Raw genomic sequence first — 12,506 nt, 5'->3', positions numbered from 1 at the left:
AGGAGGAACTGCAAATATTTAGGGAAATCAGTGAATGGAAAACATAGCCTAACCAATTAAAAATATATGTGTGTGGGCATAAACAAATAAATAAACACACATCTATCTATATGATGGGGGGAACCTGAAACTGTCCTCCCTGACTTTGGGGGGGAAGCCATGAGGGTGAACTCTGAGAAACTTTCAGAGGCCCACCTCAGGGAATTAAGATAAGTGGCTACATTCTGTTATCTTGGTGGTGACTAGCCGCACCATCTATTGAGTTGAAAATTAGTCTAGGACTACTCCCTACTTAGCTTGAATATAAGTGGTCTCATTCAGCTGGAGATCTGGACCTGATGTAACTTAAGTGGTCTCATTCAACTGGAAATCTAGGCCTGGGGACAGTGACAACATTGAAGGAATCTCATTCAATTGAAATCCCATTCTCAGATTTCTTATAAAAAGACAATTTTAAACTCATATCTTTGCAGAAGTCCAAAATAGGAATTATGCTTTGCCAAGGGACCTTTCCTCTTTGCACAGCTGTTTACCGGGACTCCTGCCTGCTATGAAGAGATCTTCTCAGTGATAACCTTTTGTTATTTTTCTGCCAGGACCTTATCACTAAGAAGTCTGCCTTTGTAGCAAAGCTGGCTTCTCAGTGCCAACAGAATAAATTTCCCTTTTGTCATTCACACTTTTCAGGTTCATGAATTATTTTCATGTTGGACCTGCATTAAACAGAGGTTTCCACAACTCTCTGTACTGCCACTAACCATATAAATATATATTTATAAAGAGAGAGAGAGGAAAACAAATCATTTCAGCTGTCAAAGCACGTTAAATGTAACAACAACAAAAAAGTACAGCATGTTATATGTACTTATAAAACTTGACATTTACTGTATATGTTCTTGGTTCCCAATTCTATTGAGCTTAATAAAGAGTTGAAACGAATGTTATTATTTTGTACCTTCTATATCTTTAGTTTTCAATCACTTCTATTAAGATTACTTGATTCAAAGGTAATAGATGCATTAAGACTTCACAGGACAAATTATAACAAAAGCTTCTTGAGGAAAGGGGTTGTTTTTGCTTTCTTTTGTTATTTCCAATGAATAGCATGTGCTTGGCACATAGGAAACCCTTAATAACTGCTTACTAGCGGATATAGAATAAGAACAGCCATTAGGTCCCAACCTTAAAATCTGGATGATGATCTTATGGCAATTATCAATTGTCAAGAAGAGTAGGTAAGCTCTTCCATCATGTCCATTTCAGAGCTCTGAGTGCTAATATAAATCCTCAATCCACTTTGTGGGGTGATTGTATGTTTGCCATAAGAGGTTTCTTTAAACAGAAACTTATCTAACTTATCTTCTGCTTTACTTGCAGCTTACTGTTGTATTATATACTGTTACCTATATAGGTAGGTAATATGTTATTACCTACCTAGGAAGCTTCTTTTATCTTGAAATTTTTTCTTTACAATTAAAAAAATAGAATATTTTGAGTCAGATTCTATCCTGGAGCTTGGAAATACTAAAAAACATGTAAGTACAAAGGTTTAGTTTTAATTCCTTTATTATCATTATTCATAAAGTATATTCCTTGCCTATATAAAGTTTATCATTGAGATATTTACATTTCAATAATACATCTATAGTTCCCTTAGGTTCATACTTGGGACAAAAAACTTGTTATTAGAACAGAGATTTCTCTTTTAAAATTTTTTTTATTGTTTCCTTTTGTTTTACTCCAGTCATTTCCTTTTAATACCCCTGCAATTTAAACCTTTTTGAAAAAAAAAAGTTATTTTTTCAGGAAAAAAGGCTTACTAAATTATTTGAGTTGCCATTTCTCATCCAAGGGAAATTCTTTCTCCAAATGCACCTACAGTCACCTGCACTCAGATAATAACACAGCTCTATCTTTTGATTAGAGACACAATAAGATCTGGTTTCAAGGCCAACCTCTGACACATATTGCCTTGATGATTTTGCATTACAAAAAAATTTTCAAGACTTAAATTATCAGACAACTTCAGATCTGTCGGGGTATAGAAACTTTCCTAATTAATATTCCTTCTGACATTGATAAAACAGGTCTGGGTAAAATAATGTTTTGAATGATATCATCGAGAAAAGAATGAGTCATCTCTTCTAGAATCGAATTGTTAGAAAACTTATGTGTAAATGAAGTATAAATGTTTGAATGTGAAATTTGAAGAATTATCATCAGATGTTAGAGGATATTGTGAGACAGTCTAGAAATGGAATAATCTGTGATGAGAAGGTGCAAAAATGAGGGCACTCTCCTATCATTTGGATATGAGATTGATTTACTGTCAGGAGACAAATGAAAATTAGTGTAGTTCAAGAAAAATTTATTACTGGAGAAAGAGAATTAGAAAAAATAGAAATCCTCAAATGTTTAAGTCCCTGATAAGCTGCATCTGAATCACATCAAACAGCAGCTACTCTTCAGGAAGGGAGTCCAAGGCATTTATTGTGTTTTGTTTTTAAATCCAATCACTGCATCAAACTTAATATTGAAGATTTTTCTCATGGCTTTCTGGAAACGTTCTGGAAAGATTCTAAAAGAAAGACAATGCATGAAAGAATTTAAGGTATCAATATTAAGAGTCTTCTAGGCATTATGTGCATAACAAATAAGTGTTCTTAAGTTTAGCTACCTTTCAAAGATCCTTTCATGTTCAAATATCCATATGGCACAAGATCAAGAAACTGAACTTTCGGCACATTCTCTGAACCAGACAACTAAGATCTCATCAAAGGGAGGCTGAACTGCTCTTTACGACAATGAGGGAAAAAGCTTAAGTCTCCAGATTTTAAAACTACATATGTTATTAGGAAGAGAGGGGTAATATAAAGTTTAATAAGTAGTATTTTCTACTTAACTATAGGTTTTTCTTTTCCTTTTAAACAGACTATGCAACACACTTAATTTCTTTTGTTGAATTTCATTGGTGAATGAATCCGCTCTATCACCATATATTATCAGCTGCAGAAACAGCACGTATTAGACACAGTCCTGAACCTAGTTTTTCTGTTCTCCAAGGCTGATTTACTACACTGTGCCACCTCTTATTGAATACATTTAATTTCTTTAAAGCAGAACACTAGACCCTGAACACAGTAAGCATAAGGCTACAAATCTACAAATCTTGAGAAGAAATTCATACCTAAACACACCAGAAAGTGACTAAATAAGTTACATTGCTAAATGTAAATGAATATTTTACCTGGTTGTCTATTTGTTCGGAAAGAAGTCAAACAAGTATATTAATCAGTTCAATAGAATATAGGGTATGAAATAATAGACTTGGAACTAGCAATGACCCTAGAGGTCATTTAGTTCTACAGTCTAGCTAAGGCATACTTATTTCCTTTGCAATACCTCTGCCAGAACATGCTCTTCTTGAACCTGCTTGCTTCATACAGCTCTTTCCATATTTCTCTGAAACTTCCTTTGTTCATTTCTAATAGCATAAAAGTACTGCTTTATAGTTACCTACTATATTTATTCATTCTCCAAGTAATGGGCATGTCTCTTAGATTCTGTTTTTTGGCACCATCACACACAACTATAAATTATTTTTTATGCATGGGTACTTTTCCTCTTTCACTGACCACTATGAAGTATATCCCTGGTAGTAGAATCATTAGGTCAAAGGGCACAAACAGTTTAGTAACTACAGATCATAGTTTCAAGATGCTTTCCAGTATGCTGACTAATTCATTCCTCCAATAGTCCATCAATCTTCCTGTTTTCTTACAGTTCCTTCAATATTTTTTATTTTCTTTTTCTTTGGTCACTATTAATAATTTAAGTGGGTAAAGAATAGAACAACAGGGCTGCTTTAATTTATCATCACCAAAAATAAATAATTTAATTTCTCTTAATTTAGTCATTTGCAACATTTTCCCACATAGCTATAGAAAATACAGATTTCTTCCCATAGATGCTGTCACCTTTCAACCATTTATCATTCAGAGAAAGGCTTATATTTTTTGAATCCATTTTCTATATTTAAAAAATGAATTTATATAATATTCCCTCCACCTCTTCTATGCTTGCATAGACTTCTACTTATGCATCCTAAATTAGTTTTCTATCCTCTCTTTCTCTTTTCCCAAGTGTGCCCTTTCTTTCCCCCCTTTTCTTTCATTTTTAGACATCATCAAATTTTTATGATTTTAGAAATATTCCAATGTCTTTAGTTTCATGTGTCTCCCTGTGATCTCCTAATGAAATTACGGTTCTAAAGGGACTTTTAAATTATCCCCATCTCCATCAGGATGTAAAAGTTCAAACTCATAAAGTCTCTTCTGAATGTCCATTGTAGTTATGTCTTTATGTATCCCTAGGTTTGTGTTTATATTTTAATGTTTGTATTCAACTCTATTCTTTTCACTGCAAATGCTCAGATGTACTGTATTTCATTGAAGATCCATTTTTTGGCCCCCTGAAGCATTTTACTCAGTTTTGTAAGATAAGCTATTACTGGCCTAAATCTTTTGCCTTCTGGAAACTTCTGGTTGTAATGTCTGGGCAATTTTCTTTTATTTCAAGAAATATGATATCCAGACTTTAAAAAATATGACTTTCAGGTAATCCATTAGTGAATTAACTCTCTGTGATCTGTTTTATTATTTGTTTATGATATGAGATACCTTTTTATTTTCATATATATATATATATATATATTTTTTTTTTTTTATAATATTATAACTTTATTTTAATATTTCTTATCTTCTGGAGTCATTATGCCTTGCATCCATTCCAATTTTTAAGCAGTCATAACCTCTTGTATTAAGGTATTATATCTTTTACAAAGTCTCTCTTTCATAGCTCTCATTTTCTTTCTATTTTTTTCCCCTATTGTTCTCATTTGTAATAATTTAAAAAACTTTTAACTCTTGTATAATTTAATTTTTACTAAGAATTCTACTTAATCTTTTTCTTTGAGGCCCTGCTTATAAGTATTTTGGAATTATTCTTTTCCGGTTTATGTCTCAGAGCATCATGGATATTATAATAATTTTTATTAATATATTTTTATTCATTTTTGGTGCTGAGATCCTCTTACTTGAGAATACAGCTCATCTCTGGATCTGAGTAACTTCATTGAGACCCTTTTCCTTTGTTTTGGATGGGGTGAGGGTAAAAAACCCTTCCTTTGTCTGGAGTTTGAGAACTTTCTCTGATATTGGACAGAGTGGGGGAGAATTTTCTTTCCCCAGCAGCTGCCAGAGTTCCCCTCTCCTCCAGGTTTCTTTACCCTGGTAGCTGAGTCTTAGAACCTTCTTCCTCCTCCTATAATCTGCAGTGGAGGCCTGGATTGTAACTGTGGTCAATGCCTGAATTATGTTGTGGCCCAGGGATGGACAGACTGAGCTATATTACTTTTTTAAACTTTGCCATCTTGGTTGGCCCCCCAAAGTTAAATTGCTAGAAAATTCTTATATTGAGTTCAAATCTGTCTCTGTTATTTCCACCCACTGATCCTAGCTCTGCCCTCTGGAGCTAATAGCTTCAAACCATAAATTAGGTCCAGTTTCTTTCCTTTTCAAATACATAAAGTTGGTGATAATGTATGCTATGGCATAATGAAAGGAGCTCTGGATTAAGAACCTGAAGAGCTAATTTTAAAATCCTGGCCTGGACATTTACTAGTTGTCAAGTCACTCTGTCTCTACAGAATTTCAGTTTCCTTTTCTGTAAAGTGAAAAGATTGGACCAGATTATTTTTAAGACCTTTTTATGATCTCTATGATTCTGAATAACTATAAATTCTATGACAATTTTTTTCCAGGCTAATTCCTTTAACCAATTTTTATATGGTTTCATATCATTTTGTTCTTTTATACTAGATGGTCATTTTATTTTCTAAGATGGAAATAAGTCTGGTTTGGCATTATTTCTTAGTGAGCCCCAACTGGCCCCCATTGACCACATCTCTCTCTTTTTTTAATATACTCAAAAATTATGGAATTTTTCTAGGAATCCACAGTAATCTCAATAGTCTGTAGTATTCCTCCTATCCCTTTTTTGAAAACTGATACCTTCTCAATTATTGCTGAAAGATGATGAATAATATAATCATATTTGTTTATTGTTTCACTATCTTATGATGAAATTTTTCTGAACCTGGAGTCCCAATTTTGTAGGTAAAAACCTGTGTTTGTCAATTCCCAAGAGATTCAAAGTTTCTGAATTTTAAAGTTGCCCACTTCTCCCCAACCCCCTCGGCTTGCAGAAGGGAGATTTCTTTCACAGAATTTTCAGAGATGATAATTATTCACAGAAGAGCTCTCTGTAGTTAGAAGACTAAAGCAATGCCATGAGGGACCAGTACTAGACACTGCCTACTCTTTGAGTTGCTCAGATGGTGGAGGTATGAGGTAAAAGAGGAATCCCTACAAAGTGTTTTGGGAAAATCTTAAGTATTTTAATGGACTATTTGAGAACTTCATGTTTCTAAATTTGTTTATGGGCTCCGACTGAATCCTTTAAATCTTAGACAAAGATTTACAGCTAGTAAAAGGTTACCAGCCTTAATTATAATGGGGGCAACAAAAACAGGAGTCATTTCATGGAAAACCTGGTTAGAGTAATAAACCAAAAAGAGATGTTGACTCTTTTGGGATCAGCCATCAGTACCAGATTCAAATATGATAAGAGCCTTTGGGAGCCCATGGTGCAATGGGTAATTAAGTTCATTATTAAATCTATTAATTTTTAGTAATTTAATTCCAAGCTAAACAAATAAGAGTTTATCTAAGCATTTAATTTTAAATCTGACATAAACATCTAAGTTTAAATTTCAAATGCTGACTCAAGTATAAAATATGCTTACCTTTCCAGCACTGTTATAGCATTTAAAGAAGATGGAACAAAAATCATTTTTTGTTCAGTTAGTATGCCCTTCATGAGTTTGCTTACTACTTCCTCTGGCTCCAGTGTAGGTAAAAATCTGAAATTAAATGGAAAGCTTTAAAAACTATTTAAATTCTATTAAGGCTTTATGTTTAACTTGGTGGCAAATATAATAAAAATGATGACCAATATAACTAAAAATGTTTGTACCATAGAAATAACTGTAGGAGCTAAACATTTACTATACATATTTTACACTTGCTTTAATTCTTGAGGACTATTAATTCTGCATAACAAGACAAATTATTTTATAACAAGCATAATTTTTGCTATATTATTCTAAGATATGACTTAAATATATATAAACATATAATATATATACTGATAGTATGTAAGTGTGTGTGTATATACATACGTACATACATCTTGTCACTTTCATCTTATGCTATTTGAAAAACTTTTTTTATTCAATATGCATTGTCTAAGGGGGTGATAACTACCACATCTAATTCGACTTACTTTCTTCCTCTGTCAGGAAGAAGCTATTATCAGCTAATTCCCTTTCAAACAACCTTCTGAGATACAAATTAGTATTTCATTCGGTTCCTGACCCCTCCCCTCTGAGCTTCCAGGTCTGGCCCCAGACCTGTGAGTTTTTTCCTTTATTTCTCTTGGTAAACTTCCCCTATAAAAGATCTGCTTATGATGAAAATCTTTGCTAAGTTTTCTTCAGGACTAAGCCCACTATGAGGTACTCTTTCTCCTCCTCATGTTGTCTTCCTTCTAATGGCACCATTCTCCTTACTATAGCTAACTCTGGTCAGCCTAACCTGCCAGACTTAGCTTTCTCCCACCTCATGGAGCATTTCCTTTCTCTTGGTTAATTGTGAGTTCCCCTAGGGAACTTGTCTTTTCCATTGCTAATTATAAGCCTTACCGATTCTATTTCATATTTGCTATTCCTGGTGTGCCTATTTTATCTCTTATTTTTGTCTGTAAACTTTTCTCCTAAATAATTTATTTTTGGTAAAGAGAATGGACATTGTGGATTTGTCATATGTTTGTTTCAAACTAGGTATTGCTACCTTGACCTCACCATGTCTTTCTTGGCTCCTGAGTACAAAGATTTGCTACATACAATTTCTAGTTACCACCCATAGTACTGTGATTATTTTGCTAGCTAGGTATTTTCCTTCAATTAGAGGAAAATGAAAACATACCACCAATATATTATTTCAAATATCTCAAAACTGTAAATAGCAATGCACTACACAGATCATCTTCAGATTTCCTTTAAAAAATTCCTTATGAGGGGCAGCAAGGTGGTGCAGTGGATAGAGCACCAGCCCTGAATTCAGGAGGACCCCAGTTCAAATCTGGTCTCAGACACTTAACACTTCCTAGCTGTGTGACCCTGGGCAAGTCACTTAACCCCAGCCTCAGGGGGAAAAAAAAAAATTCCTTATGAGTCCGATTCTTCTTGTGCAGCAAAATAACTGTGTGGACATGTGTACGTATATTGTATACATTATTATTGTATACTTTATTATTTATTATATTATTATTGTATATATATACTTTAACATATTTAACATGTATTAGTCTACCTGACATCTGGGGGAGGGAGGAGGGGAAAAATTGGAATAAAAGGCTTTGCAACTGTCAATGCTGAAAAAATTACCCATGAATAGATCTTGTAAATAAAAAGCTATAATAAAAAAAATTCCTTATAAGTTAGATACTTTCACACAAATTTGAATTATTTCTGAGATTTTCTTATTCTACATGTTAATATTCATTATAGGTATGTTTGTAGGACCTGAACATCTGATTTAAAATGACTGCTCAGTGTCTACATTCAGCTGGTATTGGGTGGGTCTAATAATATTGGTAGCTGAAATGTATTTAGATGTTTTGAGACTGGTATAAGCACCTGTACTCTAAGTTTTATGCAATATGATTTTGCTCTCCTCCCCTTCTCTTTGCCTCACCAGAAGACCAATCACACAGGTTCTTATCTTTTTTTCTTTCTTTTTAAACTATTCTCCGGGGTTAGAATTTGTTTTGTTTAGGACTAATCCTTCCTTAATCTATATCCCTTTGTAATCCTCCTCTTACATCTCCCCTTTCCCTCCAGTTGAGTGAAATGCATTTCTGCCCTTAACAATGTGTTTGTATTCATTCTCCTCTTTGGCCAGATCAGATGAAAGTAAGGTTCCTGTGTCATTGTTCCTCCACTCCTTCCTCCTAGTTTGTAAGATTATCTTGGCAACCCCTTTGTGATTGCTCCCTAATATTTATATGTAAATATTTACAGAATACATTCTCTTGATTCTTATGTTCATACTTCAAAGTTTCTATTCAGCTCTGTTCTTTTCATCTAGAATGTTTAGATATTATTTCATTTGAGGTCATTTTTTTGGGCTATTTAAGAATAAATTGTTTTCCTGGGGAAATTATTCTCAGTCATAATTCTTTATTTTTTGCCTTTTTGAATATTGTATTCCAAACTTTCTGCCTCTTTAAAATAATTGATGCTAAATCTTGTGTGATTCTGACTGAGATTTCTTTATACTTGAATTATTTTTTTTCTAACTACTTGCAGTATCTTTTCTTTGATCTGGCAGTTCATTTACAGTTCTCTGAGAATCAGTAATGCTCCATCATTCATCTCTACTTTCTTCTATGGGGCAGTGCTGGTTACAGAGTTCAGGATTTGTGGATATATCCAGAGTTCAGCTCTTGGCCCCTATTCATTGATAAATCCCATCTCCTCTGAACTTGTTACATTTCTATTAAGTCCTGATCATAACAAAGATGGCACTCCACAAAAGCAGGCATGTATACACATATGCCTAGCACATAACTGATAAGAAAATGGACAGTATATAGTAACTAGAAAACAATACCTATTAATAAAATATCTATTGGCTAGTCTCTGACAGTCTCTTAAAGTGTTAGGGAAGGGAATAAGAAATTAGTTAGCTCCTATTATGTCCCAGGCATTGGAAAAAATAATATTGCTATAAATATTATTTTATTTAATTCTGTAAAGTAGGTACTGTGATTTTCCCTTTTTTATAGTTGAGAAAACTGAGGAAAACACAACTTAAGTGACACAGCCACACAGCTAATAAGTGTTTAGGGTCACATTTGAACTCTGATCTTCCTGATTCCTGATTCTACTCTTTCCATTTCAACAACTGGCTGCTTCTAAATAAGCCTTGGAACAACAACTAAGCTCTCTCAAATGTAGTAGTTCTAGGAAAGCCACAATTTGAGTTTGTTTAGTTGCACTACCTGCAAGAAGATTCAATTTTGACTCAGACACAAAACCAATATTTATATGAAAACAGACATTTTGCTAGAATGCCAGACCAGGGATTCATGATAGATAATAATGTTAGTCCTGCTTGTATTATTTTGGTAGGGACCTCTGACTTTGGCTATAACTCACCCATCATAGAGTAGGATCAAAGTGGCTGCCATCCAAAAGGAGAAGCCTGCCATCATTAATAGTCTTCCTGGCATCCCTCTGACTCTAAGTCTAAGCTCCACACCTTTGCCATAATCACCTTATATCCCTTCCTGTGTCTAGCTCCTTGCTTCTTCCTTATCCTTAAAAACCCTGTTGATCTAAGCAGCAATTGAGAAGGGACAGCTGAAGAATGGGATAATTACAAGTCCATTAAGTACAACCTAAGAAACCAAAAAAAATTTTTTTCTTAATTTATTAAAATAGACTAAACATAAACTGATGAAATCAAGATATATGCTATATATAAACATATTAATGTTTTAGGAATCTACCTAGGTTTAATTGTTGCGCTGTTATATAAAGCTCCAGCTTCTTTTCTCTACCTCATCATAATGCCTACGGGCATTAACTGCTCTGGTATAGGGACAGTTACTTAGGACTGCTGTATCTATACTGCTTCATTTGTCAGAATCAGATTCAATATCATGGTTGGTGGTAACGCATGTAAAACACGTATCCTCAATGTCTTTAGTTCACTAAGTTGGTTTGGATATTATCAATAAACCTCACCTTTGTGAGACTGATTACGAAGTTAGACACAAATGACTTTCTCTACCACACCATAGAAAATTCGTCACCCTGGAAGTTCACTCTACCTCTGGACTTAACAAATTGGAAGTACTCTCCATCTTTCTCTCTCTCTCATTGGCTGATTCTTCCAAGAATTTCCATTTTAAGAATGAGTTTAGGCTAGATCTCCAGTTTACACACCGGACTCTTTCAATTTTTACTGAGTACCTTCCCCTATTTTCATTCTCCAACTATCAACTTCTTTTTTGCGTGTTGTCTTCCTACATAGAATGTAAACTCTTAGAAACCAAGAATACTGTCTTGTATTTGTATTCACAGTGCTTAATATAGAGCCTGGTACAGAATTATCACTTAATAAGTGCTTGATGACTGACATTCCTGACTAAATTGGTAATTTATTGTCTGTTATTTTTCCCCTTCTTCTGGAATCTCCCCATCTTTGAGATATTTTGAAAACAAATCTCTGAATTCCATTTTGTTGCCTCCAGCAAGTTTCTTCTGTACCTGTTTGATTGGGTCCTGATGTTCATCTTCATAATTGTCATTTTCTATGGCACACTGAGTACTTTGTAGTAGAGTATGAGTAAGAGGATTCCACTGTATTCATGAAGATAGCATAGATCACTATTGGTAAATATGTTCCATTTCATGTTTTTTTTACTTTCTCCAGGTTTATCTGTAACTGTTCTTGGGATAATTTGTTCTTATTCTGGCTTCATGCTGAGATTCTTTACATGTTTTTCTCCACTGATTTTTGTGATCTTGTGACACAATACTACTCAAAATTTTCCATTTACTTTCCCTATAATAACTGATCATGTTTTTAAACTAGTATTACTCTTAACTCATATCTCTCTTCTTCACAAAGAAATCAAGTGTTCCTGGCTGGGACAATTTCTTGGCTTCAGTTACTTTTTATTTTGCAATAACTTGTAATTTAGTAAACTGCTCTTGATAGTTAACTTCTCCTTTTTTTCCTTTGTGTTTTGGCTAGAAATTGTACGAGAAAACCCTATTGGACTTATAGACTTATTCTATTAGCCAACTAGTATCTCCCCACATTTTGGTTTACAAAAACAATTAAGTTTTTCTAATCTTAAATTGTCAATTGTGGGTTCTTTTAATTATGATATTCTTTCTTGTCTTTATTCTAAACTACAGATTTTAATACATACATTATGTATTTCAATACATACACATTATACACATGCATGTTTATTTAGTATCAGTGTATATATGTGTGTATGTACATATATTGGGTGTGGGTGTGTGCGCGACGTGTGCACTTTAAACACAAAAGGTTCCATGGCATATGGATAAAATGGCAGATTTAAACTCAGAAAGGCCTATGTCCAAATCTTACCTCTGCAACTTATGAGCTGCGTGACCCTAACAAGTAAATTATCAACCTTTTTAACTCTCAGGACAATCTATATCCAATAGCTGTGTCTTCCCTGACTTTTCAGGGGGCATCATGTAACTACAGGAGTTCCCAAAAAAGGTAAGGAAAATGCCTCTTTTTGCTCTCCAGCATCATTTTGACCCTGTATAC

The 12,506-nt window shown here is 34.0% G+C and overlaps 1 protein-coding gene across 1 annotated transcript in view; it reads right to left on the bottom strand.

Annotated features, from left to right (window-relative positions):
* Window positions 1-1,548: 1,548 nt before the first annotated feature.
* The window catches only part of HSD17B11 (hydroxysteroid 17-beta dehydrogenase 11), a 31,847-nt gene continuing 20,889 nt past the window's right edge, over window positions 1,549-12,506 (bottom strand). The window contains exons 6-7 of the mRNA XM_074273404.1: window positions 6,866-6,982; window positions 1,549-2,578 (exon numbers count right to left, since the gene is read on the bottom strand). Coding sequence (XP_074129505.1) covers window positions 2,488-2,578; window positions 6,866-6,982 — 208 coding nt within the window. The 3' untranslated portion in view covers window positions 1,549-2,487. The remainder of the gene's footprint in view (window positions 2,579-6,865; window positions 6,983-12,506) is intronic.

This window comes from Sminthopsis crassicaudata, chromosome 6, assembly GCF_048593235.1.
Source record: "Sminthopsis crassicaudata isolate SCR6 chromosome 6, ASM4859323v1, whole genome shotgun sequence".
Lineage (NCBI taxonomy): Eukaryota > Metazoa > Chordata > Mammalia > Dasyuromorphia > Dasyuridae > Sminthopsis > Sminthopsis crassicaudata.
The sequence above is the reverse complement of the archived record's forward strand: the minus strand, read 5'-3'. Positions and strand labels throughout refer to the sequence as shown.